We start from the raw sequence: 23,477 nt of genomic DNA on the forward strand, positions 1-23,477 counted from the left end.
CAATTGTATTAGAAATGCAAAGTATTTTATGATGATTTTGTAACTACTGTTTTTGTTCGATATTTTGGGCTTTCTAAATAAACGGTGCTAACCTGAGGTTGTTTGTTCTTAGGAGGACTTCAGGAGGGACTGGAGGAGAACCTGTCCAGTCCAGATGAAGTGTTTCACACGGGACATTCTCGCAACTCCAGCTTTGCCAGCCAACAGAGCAAAATCTCAGGTGGGACTCAGGGCACGATCAAAAGAGCATCAGGTACAGATTATAGCAGATTACAGTATAAAAAAACAACTTCAAACTACACTTCAATCTTACTCTTTCTGAAATTAAATTGATATGTAATCATTTAGATTTACAACTGAATAAATTATTTTGCAATTTACAATATGAAACAGGAGCAATGAATAATACGGATATTTTTGAGTTCTAAAAATTTGTACATTCATACACTACCATTCAAAGGTTTGGTGTCGGTAATAGGAAAAGTATCTTATTCTCTTTTAATCTGATTAAAAATACAGAAAACGGTTATTTTAAATTGTAGTAATATTTCAGTTTTTACTATTTGAAAATATTTTTAAATGTACATTTTTCCTGTAATAAGAATAATATTTATTTCAAATAGAAATATTTGGTAACAATATGAATGTCATAACTGTGACTTGTTCATCAGTGTAGTGCATTCTTGTCTGAATATCAATAATAATAATAAAAAAAAAACCTTTGAACTGTAGTGTAAAATCTTAGAGGCTGAAAAGTTAAAGGGAAAATTAACTTACATTCTTTTGAACAATTTTCTTTCTTTTTTGACGTTCTTTCACAACACTGCTTATTATAATCACAAGAACAGCTGCTCACCCTTAGTCCTGTGGGATGTGCTTGTCCTCCATGCAGGCTATAGTACGGAGCACTCTCACTCCTCCAGCCTGACAGATCTGTCCCAGCACCGGCGGAACACCTCCACCAGCAGCAGCAACACATCCGGAGGAACGTCTACCACTATCGAGAGCCCCGTAGAGCCGGACAAAGAAGGGGTTAAACCAGAGAGACCCCCACGTCCCCCACGACCTGCTCTGCCCCCAAACAGACCCTCCAGGTGGGGAGTCACCATCAACACCAAGATACTAAAAGTCTTTGTTGTTTTATGTTTAATGCACAAGCAAAAATGGCATGTAGTTAAGTATCTATGTATCTATGCAGGAGAAAGAAGGACACTGTTGAGAACCATCCTACATGGGTGGACGACACACGCATTGATGCAGATGACATTGTGGAGAAGATTGTGCAGAGTCAGAACTTTGCGGATGTCAGCAACAATGAAGGTGTGTGTAGAAAGAATTTGGTAGCTGTCTTAGTAGTAGTTTTAACTATTTAGCACCATTTAGTTCCTCTTAAGCTTATTTTATTTCAACACTTTGATTACTAATACATATATGAGGGGTTTACCCACTTGTGAAGCCTTCACATCACTAAAGCTGATCATTTTATCACTTCACAGACAGCAATTTAACTCTGTTCATCAGTAGGGATGGCACCACAGCGTTAAGTGGCATACAGCTTGTCAACAGGTAAACGTGCTCTTTTTTTTAATGTCTTTTAATTTTGTGTCCTGGTTATCAATGTACAACGTATGAATTTAATTATTTTGTTTATTACATAAAAAAAATGGTTTAGAAGCTACTTTCACTCAGTTAAATTGCTAGTTAACTAGTTTTTACAGTGCATTTATGCTATCGTTAAAAAGTTTGGTGTTTGTATGATTTATTTTTTTTTTTTTTTTTTTTGTGTGTGTGTTTTTTTAAAAACATATTTTAAATGAATCAGTTTCACCAAGGCTGAATTTATTTTTTCAGAAATACAGTAGAAAGTATATATTATGAAATCTCTTGCAATTTAAAAACCTGTTTTCAATTTAACATGGTTTAAATGTCAATTTAAAGCTGAATTTTTAGTAGTGTATTTTTGACTATTTGACTCTTGTAATATCATGTGTGATATGGTTCTTTTATTCTTTGGCAGGGTGTCTGCGGGTGTTTTTGAACCGGTGGTGATTGAGAGCCATTAGATCTCTGAGGCTGCAGTACATACTCTCACACACAGTCACTGCCTTTTCTTTATTCTTTTTAAATGATGGCGAGCGCAAGACGGACTGTATGTCAGAGTGGGAACCTGACTTCACACCTTGCTCCTCTTATGGGTCTGACGTATTACTCGCCTATTACAACCATAACACCATAATCATGCAGTGGTGGGTACGTTCATTGTTCTATGTGTGAGAATGAATTAATCGTAAATATTTACAGCAGATTACAAACTACTTGAAATGCCTTACGAAATGAGGCATGATGGGAGCTTCAGTCTAACACTGTGAAATATGAGGGCAGTCCAAAAGGTTTTAGAAATAACATTTTGTTTAATATTATATTAAAATGTAAGTAGCATTTCACATATTATTTCATGTTTTAAACTGGGATGATTTGCATTTCACACATTTTTTGTGATGCATTTCACACCCGTTAAATAAAGCATTGAAATCCACAGCCCTTGCATACATTCTAATAATGCAGTTTAGTCGATAACAAGCCCATTTGCCTGTGATAAACATGGATTAATATACAGAAAATCATGTATGGCTGGTCATACATGTGTGTTAGAGGCAAAGAAAACAGTTAAGCTATTCCCCAACATAGCCACTTTCAGTATCACACTCACACACTCAGTATCATACATTCCAGCAGGACTGGTGAAGATGAAATAAATAAATATACTGTGCTGCCCCCTCTTTCTCTTTCTCTATCTCTTTCTCTTTCTCTTTCTCTTTCTCTTCCTGAGGAAGATTCCCAGTGTATTTCTAACTCTGTCTGTCAGTATTTCAGTTTATTTCACTATTCTAATCCTTGACTTTGCTGCTGGTTTCAGCTTTGAGTATTTGTGTGACCGTGGGTTTTAGCTCTTGACAGCTCTGCCGTGGGTGCACACAACACAACAGCACAGCCAAGTCATTTGTGGGATTCTCAAAATGATCATTTGTGGGAGTATCAAAATGATCATATCCAGTGAGATCCTGCATTGTGCAGTTCAAATATAACGTAAGAGCAAATGATTCGGAGAATTCTTTTTGTAAGATCCCACTGAATAATTGCATTGTTTGTAGGGCTAGATCAGAGACCGTGACTCATAGTCACACATCTGTCCTTGGCGACCGCCTCTGTGTTTCTGACCAGCACCTGGTGTGCAATAGGAAACAGTGTACAATAGACTTGACAGTGAAATAGAGAGAACGAAAGGCCTAGTTTTCTGTGTTTCTCTGTCATGTACTGCTTGTTTGTCATCTTATTAGCTATTCATGATCTTTGTCATGGAGATGAATCTTTCTCAGTTGATCTGAGAGCATTCACCACATTAAAGACTGACATTTTGTTAAATTTTTGTCAGTTGTGAGAAAAGTGCAATGTGGTTTTCTTTTGTAAAAGCCCATTTTAATGGGTTCTTTCAGGGAATTGAGCCCTGAAACATTTCACCTGTCCAGTGGCTTAAAATTACACGTTTAAACAGAATCACTGTTCACTAGTATACTAGAGAGTTCGTTACATTCACATTCATATTAATTAACATTCTTGTTATTAATTCCACTTAAAAAAAAAAATGAGTCAGTGGCTTGATCCAGCTGCTTCTCTGCAGGATTAGTACTCCTGGAAATTTAAAGTAACACTAACTTTTAAAGGGCAAAATATACAGTATGACAGTTTTGTGGCCTGATAAAGCGTGTTCTGGATGTTTCTGCTTAGCTAGTATAAGGGGATTCTCTAAAGACACTGAAAATCCTATTTAATTGTTTTCATTGTTTACTCTTCGTAGCTTTCTACTCTTACACAAAAAAAGCTAATAGCAACTAAGAAAAATGAACTCTATCCTGTCATCTTTATTTTCGAGCCAGCAGGCTGGTTCACTGGAGTCTCTTTCAGGGGGATTTTCCCCTCAACCTTGATGTCAAATAATTTTAAGTCTAACATTTGTGTTGATATAATGACCATCTGTGGTTTTTGCTCTTTCTCTCGGTGTCTTACAAACACTTTTGTAATGTTGTTAGTGATAATTGACTGTAATCTGTGATCTTTCTAATGCAGAAGAGTATATATATATATAAATATAGCAGACTGGGATCTATATGCAAAAGTTGGAAGCAAGAGGGATGATGTCATTTACAGTTTTTGCATATTTCAGTAATCTGGAGCTTTTGTTCTCTTTAAAAATAATGTTGTTTAATTAATGCGTGCACTTTCATTTATTTATATATAAAATAAATATTGTTTTAAATATATAAATCTAAGGTTCAAACAGCATTGAGTGGCACAGGCTCCAGGATACTGAAACTGCGGATGATATATATGTAAAGTTCACTTTAACAGCACTTAAATACCAAGGACTAACTAATGTCACTCACACATTCTCCAGAATCTCCTGTACTGTGTTGTAAAGGATGAAAGCTATATGCACTTACAGAAAGCTTTCCATGATAACATCCATATTAGTGACAGCAACATTCATAAAGTGAAATATATTCTGGAGATTTCTTTAAAAATGAATTTACCACTAAAGTACTATGGAAATGAATTTATTTTTCTGATTGTGACAGATATTTATATATAAGCAATGTGGTGTTGCTCCAAAGTTTTCTTGGACTTGTTTGGTTTCATGCATGGAGAGGATACTTTCTAATGATGGACTGGAACTATATTTCTACACTCAAATGTGAATGTTTCTTTCTTTAATGTAACTGTCAGGTGAGGTTATCTGTATGTATTATTTGGGGGAAATAAAGATAATGTTGGGTAATTAAATCTTTGTTGTGTGATTTATTTAACATCAAGCTGTAGTAATAAAGCTGAAACTAAATATAATAGGTCTACAAACTGTATCATTTTGTTTAGTCTTGGTTCCTTTAACTAAACTTAGTTCCTTTGATAGTTTAACTTGCTGACATGGTGTTGATGCTATACATTAAATTAAACAAGATACCAGATGATAGTAGAATATATACTCAGTCATAACGGCTAACTCACCCGATTCACAATCTCTGATACAAAAAGATCATAACATGTTAATACCATAGATCGTATAAAAAACAGGTTAAGTTACGGGAGATGTGCATTTAGCGCGGATTCTTACCAGTAATTATCTGTCTTTGAGCGCCCTCGTGTGCAGGACATTTTTGAAAGATTAAAAAAAAAACTACAATTCCCAGCACGACTTCCGTTGTTCGTCGGAAGTACAGTTCACAATCAGGACATTTTGGTTTCATGCGGAAGTGAGTGACACGTTTATAATGGTAAGATGATCTGACGTGGAGGTGTTATGTTTTTTATTTATTTTTTGTCGTTTGCTTGTATATGTATTCAAATTAAGTTGGTCGACACGTTGTTCCTGGTTATTAACTTTCCAGTTAATATGTTTCATAAGCAACACACGAGTTTCACACCGTGGTCCGTATTTAGGCGACAGAGAATAATTCACTAATAAAAGAATAGTTCAAATGTATTAAAATGTATTTGTTCAGAAGTACGTCTTTGTTCATTGCTTAATGACAAATAATGAATGATTTGACCTGTCGCAGAGATCCAGACATAAACACACCATAAGTGTGTATCTTTAAACTTGCCTTAAAAACACATTCGTTTTTTCAGTCAATAAAAGACAACATATTAATAATTCTTCAAAAATTAAATGTTTATTTTATGTTTATGTATATTGTTTATCATTACATGTTTGCGTTTTATTTTAAAGGAGTTATATAAAATATAATTTGCACTTTTATTTAGGCTTATATTTAAGCTCTATAAACAATTTATTTCCAGGCAACAGGAGCAGATCAAGCTGTTGGTTTTGGACTTGTTGGTTTTAGTCTGTTGCTGTTTATGTATTACACCATTTGGGTCATAGTCTTGGTGAGTATGTGTGTGCTTTATGCTTAAACTTTATTTAAATGAGATTATTAAGTTTAGCAGTTTCCCAAATTGATATGATGCCCATAACATGCTTTGTTTCATATGCTACTGAAAAAAAATATTGAAGTGATCAACACTGATGCAGACTTTTCTGCCCCTTGTTCCAGCCTTTTGTAGACAGTGACCATGTGATCCACAGCTATTTTCTTCCACGAGAATATTCAGTCATACTTCCTGGAGTTGCAGCATTAATCCTCTTACTTTTTGTTGGTAAGCTTTAAGCAGGCAATTATATCCAAACCCCTTCCAAACAGCTGTGACAGTCACATCTTTCAAGAAGTAACAAAAGACACACCTATTCTGCAACATTTAACCGCCTCATACCCAAAAATCAATGCACTTTTACACAAAAAGCACTTATTTTTCTTCTGTGCATTGATCCTGTTTTCTAACTTGCTTCCTAATCTAGTTGTAAACCTGCATTGTATATTGTAAATAATATGGCTTTTTGACAAATTGCTTTTTTTCCTTTTTGGATAAAAGCATCTGATAAATGCATTAATGTAAATGTAAATCACAACAAGCCAGTCTTATTTTTTACACTTAAGAAAAAGAAATTTGAATTCAGTTATTTTTTATGTCTACTATAGTGAATACATTTACCCTCATTGTTTTTTTTTTTTCAGGCACCTTCATAGGGGTGGTAACATGGAAGAATCGAAAACCTAAGAAAGTGGATTAAGACCCTGCAGGCTGTTGTGATTCATCTTGTCACAGGAACGAACTGTGTTGATTTCACTCATGGACACAGCCGCGTGAAGATCAACTCCAAAGCTGCTCTTCTGAATTCCAATTATTAGACATGTTAAGGTGGTTCTTAAAAAAATAATAATAATAGATTTCATTAATAGCCAAAGCAGTACTGAACATGTAGCTGCGTAGTAGTCTGTTTGACCTTTGTGCACCCAATGGCCACAACCTTGACTGAAGACCACAATACCTGTCACATGTTTAGCTTTGGAGAATTCTTTCCATAGTCAGGGAGATGAAAGCTAATTAAGGCACCTAAGAGATGGGGTAGATTTATGTAAATTGTTTATCTGGAAGACATTGAAATGGAATATGGGATTTCACTCTTTGTTTAGTTATGGTTTAAGTTGAGGAGATTCAGCTGTTCTTTTATGTTGTAAATAGATGTATTTATAAACTGGAGTGCTTGATTCTAGCAGCAGAATAATTCAGGACAACAATCCATAAAGAATGAGAGAGACAACTGTTTGTAATATAAATAATCCCACATTAAAATGAATAGAAATATGCGTAACTTTATAGAATGTTGTGTTGGTTTCTCTCGTATTTTATATGTAAAGCATATCTATCTATCTATTTATTTAAATTAGGGGTGCACGATATATATGTAAATTCCATCATCTGCGTGATTTTACATAGAGCGGATGTTACTACACAGAGCTGTTGCTAACTGACAAGCTGCGCAAATCCAAGCTGGCACCCCTAATTTACATGTGTGAATTTAATTACTTTAATTTGTTGTAATGAGTTTGCTGCAGCTGCTTTTTCCCAAGTTCTGTTTGGCAGTTGAGAGAGAAGAGTTAACAGTGCATCCTCAGGCAACAAAGAGGATCGTTTGGGCAACCACTAACTCTTGACCCATGCTCTCATTTACTGTCAAGCTTAGATAAATTTATTAAATTTAATGTCAAATTGTAGATTTAGATTTAGAACATTTTTGTATTTATTTATATATGAGACCCAGCTGTAGGGTTTTTGTCTCTGTAGTGGACAATATTTAGTGAATTTCTCATAATGAAGAAACTGGCGAGATCCAATGAGCGTTTGATACACTTCAAAGCTAACTTTTTAATTGTTACTATAGCTACAGAGGAAGGGGATACATATCGCAGATGAATTGTTTGAATTTGGATCTGTTCCTCACACCAAGCATCACATGGATATAGAGAATTTAAAAATAAGATACTTTCATGATCATTTTATTTAATGATTGTGCATGACAGCATACTAATAAAAATGGTGCTAAAAATGGCACACTATTATAGATCAGTGTGTGACCCATGGTAAACCAAATAATTTTTACATGATAATGGTTAAATGATCTCTCTCTCTCTATCTTTCTCTCTCTTTTCATGTAAGGATTCTGAGATAATTTGTGCCAAGAATAATATAAAATATAATACAATTATAATTAAGTGCAGTTTAATGAATGATTTGCTTAATTCTGAAATGATAATTTTTCATTCAGTTTTTACTTGCCATTTCAAAGACTACATTTTAACAATACTACACTTCATTAAAATGTATTTGAGCATTTAAACATAATTGTTACAGTGTTGTATTCATCTTGTTTATCGTGGGACAAATAGTATGATGCCAGATCATAGCCTGATTTGGGCCACATATCACTGGACTGATCTGGGCCACACTCTTTCCACCATCAATCGCCCCTCAGATCCACGCCGTGCCGCCACACATGGCCCAGCTCTGGCTGAAAGGGTACATGCCATTGCCGACAGGACGCCAGCAGTGCCAGCTTGGGCCAACTCCGTTTGCTATGTGTGTATGAATAGAGAGCGGAAGAGAGAGAGAATGTACCATGTGTAGAACATTTTAGTTCAAGGTAAATTGTGATATGTGTAAGATATCAATCTACTTTCAACACCTATAGTTTTGTCTGTTTGTGTCCGCCTATTAAGCTCTTGGTCGTTTAGGTCCGTGTGTACCGTATCTAAGCGCAGAGCGGCTGTGTGTGTGTGTGTGTGTGTGTGTGTGTGTGTGTGTGTGTGTGGGATGGGCCGCTGCAGTAGCGCTGAAGAGAGACCAGACTGGTCGAGCTCGAGCTGCTCATCCACACACTGCTAGTGTCATCTCACGCGAGGACAGAGAGAATGCGCTGACCTCCCCATCCACGACCCGGCGAAAGGACGAGGACATGTGTTAGAGGACCCATAATGAACCGCACTGAGGTACGTGCACTTCTGTTTTTTTATTGGACAGAAATACCTTTTTTTTTTTTTGAACTGAGGGTAAACTTCTTAAGTAACTGACAGTTCGACTCTTCCTGTTTTAATATTTGTTGGCTTGTTAAAAATGTTCATCAATAACTGGCCTTCGCTGATTTAGAATAGTAAAAATATCCATTATATGGACTTCATATGTGGTTCTGATGACAGACGTATCTTAGACGTTTTAGACAGAAGTCCCAGGCTGCATTTAGAGGGGGAAAGGCTGCAGACTGATATTGAAAAATTTAATTTCCTCATGCAGAACAGCTGATTACCATCACTGCAAACAAATAAACTTGTGTCTGAAATATTTCTCTGGCACTCAGTGCACAGAGCAGAGGAATCCATTTAGGCACATGACACTTGGGAGGACAAATTAGCTGGTAATGGTTTGCAACTATGATTTGCTCATGTGCAAAGAACACAGGTGTCTTAAAGGTGCAGTGCATTTTTTGCAACTGATGGCAAAAAATGCCTTTGTTAACTGAGAAGATGCGCCAAAAAACGCTGAAAATGAAGTGGATTTGCGCATCTTCTCTATTAACAACGGCTCTGTGTAGTAACAGCTGCTCTATGTGAAATCACATGGAATTAACCGCTGATTAGAGAACCGGCTTTACTGACGAGATGCGCATTAACGATCGGCCGATCGTGATCGGAGCACCCCTACTAGTAATAAAGATGATCATTTCCCCACCTTAAGACCTTTTGAGCAGATACAGATTTTATTCTGTTGTCAAGCAGTCTTTAAGTTTCAAGATGATGACCAATCCCTCTGTGATTATAACATGAGTAGAGTGCAGTAAAATATATTCATGTCTCATATATATATACACACACTCACAAAATACTGATAAAAAAAAATGCATTTGGGTTCTACTAAGGCTTACAAGTTGGTGTTCTTTATAAGTACACATCCATTGTATGTTGTAGATGGAGATGTCAGGACCAGGTGTGAGCCGAAACAGTCGCACGGTGAAGAGGAGACGGTGGGGAAGACTGAGGCAGCAATGGAAACTGCTGGGTCTGTTTGAGATCGATCAGCAGCATGAGTTCTACAGTCTCACCTGTATGATGAAGGAAGGGCTGTGTGCTGCTGTGCAGAACACCATTGACAACCCTTTACCTGTGAGTATACCCATGTTTATGAACCTACAGTACACCTCATTCAGTCCCTAATGAATATTACTCCTTCCATCTTAAGGAAAAGATTACAATTGGAAAGATGCAGTTATAGTTAGAGTTCTGACTGGTTTGTGGACTCCCAGGGCTCTGTGGAGAAGATATAAAAAACAGAATTGTCTTTAATCAGTATCAGTATGACAAGTATGTTAAACACAAAAGGAATTTGTCTTTGTGACAGATGCTTCCCATGCCGATAAAGTACAGACTTAACACAGACAATGAAGTAGACTATAAGGCAATAACAAAAATAAGCTATAAATGTAGTTATTATTACAATTCAGTAATAAATACAGGAACTACACAATAAACAGAATTACAATGTATAGCAATGCTGTTAAAACCTTAATGCCATTTCTTACAAGTACATTAGAATATGAGTATTTCAATTTATGTCTGTTTACAAAGCTATTATGAAATAGAAACAAGATAGAAAGCCAACTTAGAGGTATTTTAGTTTTATTTGATACTTAGACTTTTTTTTCATTCACCATCATAACATTTTTCCTTAATCAGTTTTATCAAAACATTTTATTCAAATCCTTTTGTTTACCCCCAGACTAGTCTGTTCATTACTGACTTCAGCTAGTGTTAACATCTACTGCTCAAGGTGATATGAACAACATTATTTATACAGAACTCACAGATCACTGCAGTCAAACAGGTTTGGAATTATAAAAAAGAAATCCAAAACACAATCACAAGGAAATAAACTGTTCATCTTACATTACATTTTCAATGTTGAAGTGCACATTATAATTAAAGGTGAGAGAGACGACTGCTTTGGCATGATCAAAGACCTCCAAGGAGACGACGGTGTTCTATTTACCATTAATTAGTATGAGGACAAGCTCCATAGAGAGGGACCATATTTAGTTTGATCCTTCCATGGAGACTGGGTGTTTGTGGCACTGAAGGGGCACCATATTACAATGCTTAGGCTTGATTAGAGTTTTTCTCTTGGTAATTTGCTCAAGAGTAACAGTGCATATGGTGTAAAAGAATAACCAAGTGTTTTGGAAACAAGCACCATTGTGTTGCATGCACTGTGGAGGAGGGGGGCTCAGTGCATGGTAGCGACCACAAGAGAGGGCACAAATGTTCAAGCAGAAATCAGTGGGTTTTTAAACCATGAAAAAGAGATTTTAGATTGCAGTTGTGTAAGTGGCTTTAACGTATCATAGAGGAACAAGAGAGTACTATTCATCTCTGAACGTGGTACTGTATGTGCATGACTAATTTTTTTCCCCACATAGGCTTGACACATTTGTGATGTTTCATAAATTATTCATATAGCATTGCAATGCTTTCTATAAATCAATTTTCTCATTGAGATGACAGAATATTGAAACCGCAGTAAGTGTAAAAAGAAATGCAGGACTACCAGCAAACTCTCCCAGCCTGCGTTTTTAGTTTGGTAAAACCATACAAGATAGAATTGGATAGTTCTGGTCCTAGATTCTGTCATTAATGAAATTCGTAAAATAAAATATATATTTTTTGTTGAAAAAATATGCCTTTTTATGTTGTTAATCATTTTATGATAGCAGTAAGACAATCAATCCCCTGGTATTTTGTGATATTTGTGAATATAGTCATGGTGAAAGTGTTTTAAGACCAATTACACACATTAAAATGTACCTGGGTGTTCTAAACCTGATTTCTCCTGAATGTAAATTAATTGTGGTAACGAACACAGATAGATAGACTTGAAACATTGACCTCTTCCTAATTTTTTTTTATAGCCTTCTATTTCCATTTTCAGTGAACCACACAAACTTGTTTATGAGGTAAACACATCCCTTCATTCTTAGCTACTCAACCCGTTTTTGTAGTGTGGTTGTTGCACTCATGGTCATGTGGTTGTTCCCTAACACACAAACACACATAGATGATGTTGCCGACCTCTGACTCTATTGAATCCAGTCTGCTTAGGCAGCAGAATGATGCATGAACATGCTGCCTGTTATCTGGGTGTCAAAGCGCTCTCTCAAACACTTAAACAACAAAAAGAAAAACAATACCTGTAAAAACATGTAATCAACTATACAATATATACTTTTCAGTACTGATCATATATTTTGAGTTTTTTAGGATGAGCTGTCAGAGGATGACTATACTCTTGAAGTAACTCAAATCCATAAGGTATGTTAAAGGAAAAAGCCAACATTTCTTACTATAATTTCGGCATTCAAGATAATTATGTATAATTTGTACTGAATGTCTTCTGTTGTGTTTGTGACTGTGTGAAGGACTTCAGGATGGAGACGTATGCTGGGCCGGTGTTTGCCAGTCTGCGGCGCTCCCTGGGGATGACAGAGAAGGAATATCAGCAGTCCCTCTCGTCAGAAGGCAGCTACCTGCAATTCATCAGCAATTCTAAGAGCAAGGCAGACTTCTTCCTAACGTGAGTCAGCACAAATGCTTCACATGCAGGAGCATATGCACCAGGCACAGTATAAGGCACAGTTACAGTTACTGAGAAAAAATGTGCAATTAAATTACAGCAAGTTATGAAAATTGTAATGATTACAAAATGGGGTTTGATTAATAATTGATTTCTTTTATACATTTTTTTATTAAAAATTTGAATTAAAATCAGTAATATCATACTTTTTAAATGAAAAATCAGTATTAAAATAACCTCAGAATGATCTCAAATTCTGATTTTGTGATGGTTGTGCTTAAAACAGGGCTCCCACGTGTCCTTTGAAATCCTTGAAAGTTAGTGAATCTGAAAAAAAAAAAAGATTCAAAGCCCTGGGAAGTTTTTGAAGATAAACTGATACAGGTCCTTGAAAGTGCTTGAATTTATTTTGTGCAAGAAGTTTTCTGGAAAAAAATCCATATTATTGCCTCTGGTCCGCTAATGTGTTATTTTGACAACAATTTGAGGCCTAATACAAGCTTGCTTGATTTGCATTAGTTACGCGCATTTACGCATAATGTAAAGTGTCTTTGTGTTGTACGTTGCCTTGACATTAGTGTGACGATATTTCCTCTTTTCCCAGACATGGGAACCTTTTGGACCTAAAAAAATAGTCTGGCCGGGATTTCTGAATAGCCCCAAAATGTCGGGGATTCTGCTTTTGCTTTCTACAGTCACCAGTGCGTTTTTGTATTAGAGTGCTGCGAGGGACTGTATCTTAATCCTGCTCCCACTGAATTTCTGACCATTATTGCCTGCTCCCATGATTTTTCTGTCCAATCCCACCCGCTCACTGCAAACATTTTAATATTGCATCATTTTTGATATCAATAATCAGGAAGGGTGTAACGGTACGCAAAAATCACGGTTCAGTACGTACCTCGGTTTTAAAGTCACGGTTCGGTTCATTTTAGGTACAGTAAGGGAAAGAAATGCAAACATTAAACTGCTGGTTGTTTATTACTATAAACTTTTTTTTTAACAATTTGTTTACACTTTAAAAAAAATACTTTTTAATAAAATATATATAAAATAAAAAAAGAATAAGAAATAAAATACTGCTGCAAAGTTCTCCATTAAATAAAATATTCTCAGTCTCATAACTTTTCCAAAGTGTAAAGTGCAGCATCAACCGTTTCAGTTTTTAGACCTGCTCAGATTTCGTTATTGTGTTGGCCCGATCAGAATTAAGAGCAAAGGTCTGTTTAAATGACGACGGTAGCTGCGTTTGAATTACAATCGTTTTTTCCCTAGTTGTAGTGATGTTCACACTCGCGTGATGCCTTTTGAAACCCTTAGGCCTTATTAGAATCAGCTGCAGGGCGGGATTTGCGCTGAACGCGGAGACTTCCACCACTTAATATGTTCGTTTGGAAACACGGAAATGTAACTATGTTCCGCAAACAAAATATTGCATTCAGTACACACGTGCACCGTACCGAAAGCCCTGTACCGAAACGGTCCGGTACAAATACACGTACTGTTACACCCCTAATACGCAGAGTATTTAAATCTCTTTTGAATCAACCATCTCTCTCTCCTCAATCCATGATCAGTCAAATCTGACTCCTGCAGCTTGTGTTGAATGTCCGCATAATTTTTTTTTTCTGTGGCTACTTTTAAACTGTTAATGTGTTGATTTTTCCTTTGGGTTAAAGGTTTGAAATGTTGTTTAATTAGATTTTACTAAAATGCTTGTATTGAAACATTTTTGGGGCAGCTGTGGCCTAATGGTTAGAGAGTTTGACTTGTATCCCGAAGGTTGCAGGTTCGAGTCTCGGTGCTGGCAGGAGTTGTAGGTGGGAGGGAGTGAATGAACAGCGCTCTCTTTAACCCTCAATACCCATGGCTGAAGTCAATCAATCACCTTTATTTAAATAGTGCTTTAAACAAAATACATTGCCTCAAATCACTGAACAACATTCATTAGGAAAACAGTGTCTCAATAATGCAAAATGATAGTTAAGGCAGTTCATCATTGAATTCAGTGATGTCATCTCTGTTCAGTTAAATAGTGTCTGTGCATTTATTTGCAATCAAGTTAATGATATCGCTGTAGATGAAGTGACCTAAACTAAGCAAGCCAGAGGCGACAGCGGCAAGGAACCGAAACTCCATCGGTGACAGAATGGAGAAAAAAAACCTTGGGAGAAACCAGACTCAGGTGGGGGGCCAGTTCTCCTCTGACCAGACCAAAGTCAGATTGTGCAGAAGAATCATCTGTTTCCTGTGGTCTTGTCCTGACGGTCCTCTGAGACAAGGTCTTTACAGGGGATCTGTATCTGGGGCTCTTGAGCAAGGCACTGAAACCCCAGTTGCTGGATATAGCTGCCCACTGCTCCGGGTGTGTGTTCACGTTGTGTTCACTTCTCACTGCTGTGTGTGTGTGCACTTGGATGGTTTAAATGCATAAATGCTTGGATGGATGGATGCAGAGCACCAATTCCGAGTATGGGTTGCCATACTTGGCAAATTTCACGACTTTCACTTCACTTTCATTGTGCATTCTGCCTATGATAAAACTGTTCTAGATGTTAAGGAGGGCCACTGGTAGGAAGCTGTTAGAGGTTTTTTAGAGGTGATTGTAAAATATGTATTTTAGGTATGGAAATGACACATTTGCTGTTATGATATTTGGGATATGGTGATTGCACTACTTTGGGCACTACTTTAACCACCAACCAACCACACTTCAGCCCCGCACACCTATACACACACCCACACCCACTGTCCACTTTTTGGAAAACTAAAATATGGTCACCCTACATGCCGTTCATGCGCACACAAAACTACTAGGATGGTACCTCTATGTTTCATAGACACACCCAGAAAATTAATGTTGAATTACTTTGCTTGTTAAGATAATGTAAACCCATGAGCTAAAAAGCATATTCATATAACTTAAAACTTCTGGTTCCATCAATAAAATCCAAGCAAAAGTTAATATCAGATCATTTTAGAATATAGTATAGGATATACCGAATATCAGAAAATGTAGTTTTGCCACTTGTTTGAGCAACTGTGTTGTGCTGTGTGTAAGCTATGTGCAACAATTGCATGAGTGTAAAAACAAAAATGCACTTCACGATCACAAGAGTTACCTATAAGAGGGAAATTCCCCCATTTCCAAAAATGAAATTCAGGCCCTGAAAAATGTCTACAAATCTTGATTGGAGTATTACTATAAATAATTCCACATGATAAAAAATAAGGCTTTAAAAAGATCGATATTGGTGATTGAATTGGCAGATACTGCTTTTCGGTGATCTGTCTCAAAAATCCTGATCGGAGCACCCCTAATTATTATAATCTTAATTCAAGGGATAAAGGAATTTGAAAGTGATTAGTAATCAGTGTTGAGAGTTACTGTAAGGTTAAAGGGATAGTTCACCCAAAAGTGTAAATATGAAGTTTATCTGCTTACCCCCGGGGCATCCAAGATGTAGGTGATTTAGTTTCTTCAGTAGAACATAAATGGAGATTTTTTTTACTCAAACCGTTGCAGTATGTCAGCAGTATAATCAAAGTGGATGGGAATTACGGCAGTCATAAAACATACAGAAAAAAAAAACTAATTAAACCCTGCGACTCGGGCGATACATTGATGTGTAAAGACACGGAACGATCGGTCTGTGCAAGAAACTGAACAGTATTTACATCGTTTTTTTACCTCTGATTTTCACCGCAATTTCTGAACTGTCCTGAGTGCGTGCACGTCTTCTTCTTGCTTTACGGCGTATCGAAGTCTTATAAGTTCATTTCCGCTACCTATCTCTCAAATTGACCATTGACTCTCTGTCTAGAATCTTAATTAGGAGTGTCAATGCCCCATTTGAGAGATATGGTTTAATTTGATTTTGTTTGCGTATTTTTTATGACTCTCAAAGCTATGCTCCGATCAGAATTTTTGAGAAGAAAACCGAAAGCAGTATCTGTCGAGCCGACCACCGATACCGATCTTTTTAAAGCCTTATTTTTTATCATGTGGAATCATTTATAGTAATACTACATTCAGGTTTTTTTTTTTTTTGATTTTTCAGGGTCTGAATTCCATTTTTTTAAATGGTGGGAATTTCCCTCTTATAGGTGACTCTTGTGAGAAGTTTTTCTTTTTTTTTAGGGGTGTACGGGAGCTGGGTAAAAAAAAAAAAAAAATCAACAAAATATATTTATCTCACCTCAGCGTTTGATCATGAAGTGCATTTTTGTTTTTACACTCATGCAATTGTTGCACAATAGCTTACACACAGCACAACACAGGTGCTTAAGTAAGTGGCAAAACATTTAAACTACTTTTCATATGTTATCAAAAACATTCTAAATTAAAACTTACAGTACCACTTACTCAGCTCTACTGCCTTTTAATTTAAATGTTTATAACAAGCAGTCCTGCGGTTCATAAAGAACATTGTTTTTCTACCTCCACATGTGCCATCCATATTGCCTTGTTTATCTAAAAGTGTACTTTTCACACTGCTAAATAAATTTTAGTGATGATGCAACACTGCCTCGACTGTGCAAGTGGCAATTCCTGTGTCAACTGTGCAACTCGCTTATAGTGCAAACATGAGGTTTGAAGCCATTTGCACATTTTGAGAGGGAAAGAGAGAGTGCCCGGTCATTCACCTGCACATTTTGTGAAATTACGTCTCACAGAAAGTTTTCAAATTACTTTGAGTTAATGAAGAAATATGAATTGTACCTCACCTTCAGCATTCTAATTATTTGACACGCTCCAGACAGAGATGGAGACTGTGTTGGTGCATGTCGTGCCAAACCTTGTTTTTCGAGATCTGCCTTTTTGGAGACCGCCGATCAGAGATCCCAAAGGATCCACCCCTACTCAAAGCCACGATTCTCATTCACTTACATTATAAGACTGACAGACTGCAACGGTCTGAATTAAAAATCTGTTTGTGTTCTACTGAAGAAACAAAGGTGAAACCCTGTCTGGTTTACCTGCCATGTTTGAAAATGATTAACAGTTGAAAACATTAGAAATTTGGAAAAGTAATCAAATATAATAATATAATACATTAATTTAATAAAGTAATTGAAATAGTTACACTACTTATTACATTTTGTAATCTGTAACCTATTACATATCACACACACACACACACACACACACATTATTTTCATTACATTTAGTCATTTAGCAGACGCTTTTATCCAAAGTGACTTACAAATGAGGACAATGGAAACAATCAAAATCAACAAAAGAGCAATGATATATAAGTGCTAAAACAAGTCCTAGTTAGCTTAATGCAGTACAAATAGCAAGGGCTTTTTAAATAATATAATAAATAAAAAGAAAACAGATCGAATAGAAAAAGAATAGAGAAAGCAAGGGTTTTAAGGGTCAAATAAAGATTGAAGAGATGTGTTTTTAGCCGATTCATGAAGTTGGCTAAGGAGCTGCTCTGATTGAGTTGGGCAGGTCATTCCACCAGGGGGGAAAATTAAAAAAGTCCAGAATTAGTTTTCTATGTGATCGTCCCGGACCGGGGCAGACAACAAAACAAATGAGCACAACAACACTCTTAGAAAAAATAATTCTAATATATTATTTAGATAAGCATCATTGCACAAACAAAATGTTTCAACACGATTGCAAAGTGATTTTACACTATAGTTCAATAAACAAGTTAAAATTAAGTGACGAACAGTTTAGACATAATATTGACGATTTTGTTCAATTTCCATGATGAAAATAGTTCCAATTAAAGCCACAGCAGAACTGTTGTGTGTCTCCGAGCAACACAGCAGTGTTTCGTTACTGAATGAATCCTCTTTTTTGAACGATTCAAGTGAGTCAATGATTCATAAAGTCATGAAAAATCCATTTGAATCTGTTAAATAAAGGACTCAATGATCCAATAGTTCAAACGGTCATTTGACTGCACCTACTGGTGTGGTTTCATATTTAAAACTATCATTGCATTTTTCCTAACATATTTTATTTGTATGTTTCAAAATATTTAAAACATTAATCTTATAAATTATATATGCATTCGAAAGGTTGCAGTGTAAATGCATTTATGGTACTTCAGCTTCATCCAAAAAGTCTGTGTAAATACAACGCATGCCACTTCAGATGCAGGTTCTGTTTTTCCTGCAGTGGAAAGATGGAGTTTGTTGTTACTGATTTCATTCGAGTGGTAACAGTTTCTACAGTTTCTTATTATTGTTCTGGGTTAACTGAAACAATGTAAGAATTTGATGTGAAAGATGTCACATTTACTAAGGTTAGTGAAAAAACTACTATTTAAGAAACATTGGGAAATTGCTTGTTTTGTTAAACAGTACAGCAACTCCTTTTCAGTTCATTATTTTTACCTTTTTTTTCTAGTCACAGAGCACTTTATTTTGAGAGTTGTTTAAATGAGAGAACAACTGTAACTTTCCAGATTGGGGAAATTGTAATGCTTAATAATTTTACATTATGTTTTTGTTTGTATATGTTGTCAATTATAGTGTTTAGAAAGAAAATAGGAATTGGCAAAAATCTGTATCGGCAGGCCACACTTACAAAAAATCGGAAATCTGAATCGACAAAGAAAATTTCATTATAAATTGTATTCAGCCAGGATGGATAAAATGGATCAAAAGTGACAGTAACATCTTAAAAAGTATTTTTGACTTTTTATCAATCAAAGAATCCAAAGAAAAATGTTTCATGATTTCCACAGAAATACAAAAAAACTGTGTTAAATTGGTAATAAGAAAAAATATTTCTTGATCAGGAAATCCGAATATTATTTCTGAAGAATCATTTAACACTAATGACTGATGCAAATGGCTGCTAAAAATTCAACTTGCCATAAGTGAATATATATATATATATATATATATATATATATATATATATATATATATATATATATATATATATATATATATATATATATATATATAAAAATATATATATGGCATTTAAAAATCTCACTGGCCAAACTTTTTTTTATGGAATAATACATTATTTTAGTTTGATATCAAACCAAATGTCCTTTAACAAGCATTTCTCTTTTCTCTGTTTAGTAATGACAAGCGGTTCTTCTTAAAGACACAGAGTAAAAGAGAAGTGCGATTTCTCTTGTCTAACCTTCGAATCTACATGGAACATCTGGAGAAGTACCCACACTCTCTGCTTGTCAAATTTTTAGGTGAGAAAAAGGAAGCTATTAACTGAACATTACTTTTTCAACAAATGTTACAGGACAAACATTTTCTTATCTACCAGTTTTAAGGCATAATGAATTTGAAGGGGGGAATTCACGATGATTTACAATACAGTAGAAACCTTGAATGCTTATCTTTATTGCATCCATTTAAGCAATTGCTTGTTTCACGGACAGGTGTTCACAGGATCAAAATAGCACATCAGAGGATGGTAATTATTTCACTTTATGTCTTCAATTTCCTGTTAAAATGATTATTTTATGAACCCTGAGGGTGCATGTTGTTTTCTGTGTGCAGAAGTATTTTATTGTGATGCAAAGTGTCTTTTACCCTGATGACAGAATCACAGCGAGGTAAGACTTACTGCATGTTATAAATGGAAATTGTGAAGTGTTAACGATCAATCCATTATCAGTCATATAAATATTTAATGTTTCTAATCTCTCCATCACTTAATCTCATCTTGGCTTACTAAAATCCACAGCCTTGCAATTATTGGTTATTAAATTGCTTTGCCTTTTAGCTGTAACTTTATAATATAGCTGAATAATGATCCAATCCATTACTACCACCTCCTTCTCCATTACACTTCCTTCCTAGTTTTACAGTCACCCTTTTCTCTCAATGTTTAAGGTATGATATAAAAGGCTGTGAGGTGAGCCGGTGGACAGACCCAGCCCCTGAAGGCAGCCAGATCATTGTTGTTTTGAAGGATCTTAATTTTGAAGGACAGTTCATTCAGTTAGGTAAACGAAGTTCCTTTTATGATATTTAGACTTCATCTGCAACACTACGTTCAGTCCTTTGGTTCCTTGTTTATATGACAGACCAGCAACGCCCTTGGCTCCTGCGTCAGGTGGAGATTGATACTGCCTTTCTTCAGACCCTCAATGTGTTGGACTACAGTCTCCTGCTTGCCCATCAGCCCCTGCACCAGGATGAACTCAGCCAGAGTCTTTCTTTCGCAACACTCATCATGCGTGCCAAAAAGTGAGCATCATTTTAGCATATCATGCATATAGTCATCTACAAACATCCAAAGACATTTACAAAGATGTTTTAATGAAAGTCTGTTTGTGTCCATTGAGTAAATATGATCAAAATAACCTGCAATCTCCACAAACTACACAATTTAATGTTACTACTTAAGAGAAGTTCGTGTTATTAGTATTACAAAAGTAACACTGGTAAAACTGACCGCATACAAGGTGTGGTCAAAACAAGATGTAAGCACAAAACTTTCGATGGTTTATTTATAATGAATGGAAACTTTCTAAAACTAGATGTTAATATTGTATTGTCCTTAAATGTATTTCTGTACCTAAAAATGCATGGTGAATAGCAAACAGTGGAGAGTGAGGATGAATTTATTTTCACAATAGTAGTAAAAACACATTTTAGTGAAGTCTCAAGGTTGGTGGTGTCTGACATTTATAGCTGCATAAAAACTCTACTCTTGACACAGTTGGACGGCACGCAGATACTTTTGGCTGGTCACCGCTATCCCACACAGTCATTTGAATGAACTGCTCATGCTTGACTGCTGAGGCGCACACAGAATATAGTGATTAACTTTAGATGATTACATGCAGAAAACTAATGTTTGCTCACGTTTCAAATGTTCTGAGAGACAATATTTTCTTCAAAACATTTCGGTTACACTTTAGTCTAATTCTAACTATTAACAAAACATTAACTACGACTTTACCTCAATAAACTCCTAATTTGCTTATTTAGTTAGGTAGTAGATTGTAGAATATGGTCTTGCAGAATACGTGCTATAGCCTACTAATAAACAGCCAATGCTTAATAAGCAAGGCAATTGGTTCCCTAAACTAAAGTGTTAGCGATGTTTCTGCTGCCTCCTCTCTCTATTTTAGTTCAGTATTTAAGGATAACAGGCTTTACCCTGACTGTGAATGTTCATGTTCACCTCTTTTTCCAGATCCTTCTCTTTCTTCTCCAAACGGCCATTGGCAGGCAGGCATGTAGCTATCATATCTAGCTTCAATGTCATTTTCAAAGTAATCTCTCAAAGACATAACAAAAACTAAATTACTAAACTAAAATAATAACCATGCGTGTACTTGTTACTACCATTCCATTAGTCATTGGATATCATCTCATATACTGCATTTATCCATCATTTAAACTAATCGTTTACCCAAAAAAAATGAAAATGGAAGTCTCTTTTTTTTATTTACTTATTCTCATGTATTTTGAAACCCCTATGACTTTCTCTTTTCCATAGAACACATAAGGAAAAATAGCAGAATGTCCAAGCTGCTCTTTTCCATATAATGAGCGTGAATAGTGACTGTCAAACTTTTCAGTAATCATCAGCTTAAATTTCAGTCTGTTTCTCACAAAAAGTTAACATATGACTTAAATATGTCAATTTTCATTATGTGGAAAAGAGACGCTTGAACATTCTGCAAAACATCTTTTTTTATGTTCCACGCAAAAAAATAATGACATGGGTTTGGAAGGACATGAGGGTGAGTAAATGAAGTGAGACTTTACATTTTTGGGTGAACTATACCTTTAACTGCATGGAATGTTCAGTTGTAATAATATTCTGCAGAAAAACAGAGCTTCAACCCAGAAACAAGCAACAGCCACATATTTTCACTGAACGAGAATCATTCAGTAGGTTAATGTTGTTTGCTCTGTTCTGTGTTCCTCTCTGACTGGCTGTTAGGTCAGTAAATGCAACATCCAGTCCTACACATGCCACTTCACCAACTGTTCCCGGGACAGTGGCAGAGGAAGACTCCACACTCCTCTCCTCAGAATTAAATACAGCACAAGGTCACGTAACAGAAATGCACAGTGGCAATTGTTCAACGGACATCGCAAGTCCTGAGGAAGACAAAATTGAGCAACAAAGTAGGATGGGAACAGAGTCAGCCGATCTACAAACGTTCCACTCCCAGAACAGGAGACTGCTTCCTAACTTCAGAAACCCGCTTCATGTCATTGATGGATCCGAGCAGCGTTACTTCATTGGGATAATTGATATCTTCACTGTTTATGGTTTCAAAAAGAGGCTTGAGCATCTGTGGAAAAGACTGAGACACCCACGACAATCATTCTCCACAGTCAGTCCTCCAGCTTACTGTCACAGGCTGTGCCAGTGGGTTCAGGACCATACCAAATAAAATGAGAGAGCTTGGATGACAGATGGACCACTGTTCGCACCTGACTCATGCAAACCTCATTATGTAAACACTGTGGAATGGATCTGAATGTACATTTGAGGGTGAAATTTTTTATAGCTTTTTGTTTGCTAATGCAACGACAGACGATGCTAATGCAAGTACTCGTTAAAACACTCTAGTTCATAAATGCAAAAGTTAAAAGTTGTATTCATTTAAAATGAGAGTAACAGAGCAATGATGGTGCATAGGGATGAAACCTATTATGAAACCATGAATAGTATGAAAAATACATCGTTAACATTTGATTGCCAGCTGTCCAGACAGAAAAGCTTTTGAGACTTACAACTGTTAAAAAAAACGGGGTCACTTCCTTCCTGCTATCTGTCACGTTCAGAAACTGTTATGTGGAACTACACAAGTGGGCATTCAAATGCTTTTGCAGTATAATAAAAAATACATATTATGTTTGATATTTGCACATTTTCTTCTTTAGTGATTTTGGATAAATAATGTTCAGGCTGCTTTTGTATTGCGCTATTTGTA

At 36.0% G+C, this 23,477-nt stretch overlaps 3 protein-coding genes across 6 annotated transcripts in view; all 3 read left to right on the forward strand.

Annotated features, from left to right (window-relative positions):
* Positions 1–4,839, forward strand: part of LOC127957380 (protein FAM102A) — a 30,061-nt gene extending 25,222 nt beyond the window's left edge. For 2 of the 3 annotated variants that reach the window (XM_052555900.1, XM_052555901.1), the window contains exons 9-13: positions 113–253; positions 893–1,094; positions 1,199–1,320; positions 1,497–1,566; positions 2,018–4,839. In XM_052555900.1, the coding sequence (XP_052411860.1) occupies positions 113–253; positions 893–1,094; positions 1,199–1,320; positions 1,497–1,566; positions 2,018–2,063 (581 nt within the window). In that variant the 3' untranslated portion in view covers positions 2,064–4,839. The remainder of the gene's footprint in view (positions 1–112; positions 254–892; positions 1,095–1,198; positions 1,321–1,496; positions 1,567–2,017) is intronic. The other variant, XM_052555902.1, reaches the window with a different exon arrangement.
* A 387-nt stretch (positions 4,840–5,226) lies between these two features.
* On the forward strand, positions 5,227–7,277 carry LOC127957398 (dolichol phosphate-mannose biosynthesis regulatory protein). The gene is made up of 4 exons (XM_052555921.1): positions 5,227–5,327; positions 5,854–5,943; positions 6,111–6,213; positions 6,630–7,277. The coding sequence occupies exons 1-4, from the start codon at positions 5,325–5,327 to the stop codon at positions 6,683–6,685; spliced, it is 252 nt and encodes an 83-aa protein (XP_052411881.1). The 5' UTR covers positions 5,227–5,324; the 3' UTR covers positions 6,686–7,277.
* A 140-nt stretch (positions 7,278–7,417) lies between these two features.
* pip5kl1 (phosphatidylinositol-4-phosphate 5-kinase-like 1) lies at positions 7,418–23,406 on the forward strand. 2 transcript variants are annotated; one of them, XM_052555889.1, is made up of 11 exons: positions 7,418–8,942; positions 9,915–10,109; positions 12,258–12,308; positions 12,416–12,570; positions 19,633–19,757; positions 19,950–19,984; positions 20,071–20,126; positions 20,407–20,519; positions 20,601–20,763; positions 21,719–21,757; positions 22,475–23,406. In XM_052555889.1, the coding sequence occupies exons 1-11, from the start codon at positions 8,928–8,930 to the stop codon at positions 22,932–22,934; spliced, it is 1,407 nt and encodes a 468-aa protein (XP_052411849.1). In that variant the 5' UTR covers positions 7,418–8,927; the 3' UTR covers positions 22,935–23,406. The 2 variants fall into 2 exon arrangements, with proteins under 2 accessions (XP_052411849.1, XP_052411848.1); XM_052555888.1 differs by lacking the exon at positions 21,719–21,757.
* The last annotated feature ends 71 nt before the right edge of the window (positions 23,407–23,477 follow it).

This window comes from Carassius gibelio, chromosome B5 (genome assembly GCF_023724105.1).
Source record: "Carassius gibelio isolate Cgi1373 ecotype wild population from Czech Republic chromosome B5, carGib1.2-hapl.c, whole genome shotgun sequence".
Lineage (NCBI taxonomy): Eukaryota > Metazoa > Chordata > Actinopteri > Cypriniformes > Cyprinidae > Carassius > Carassius gibelio.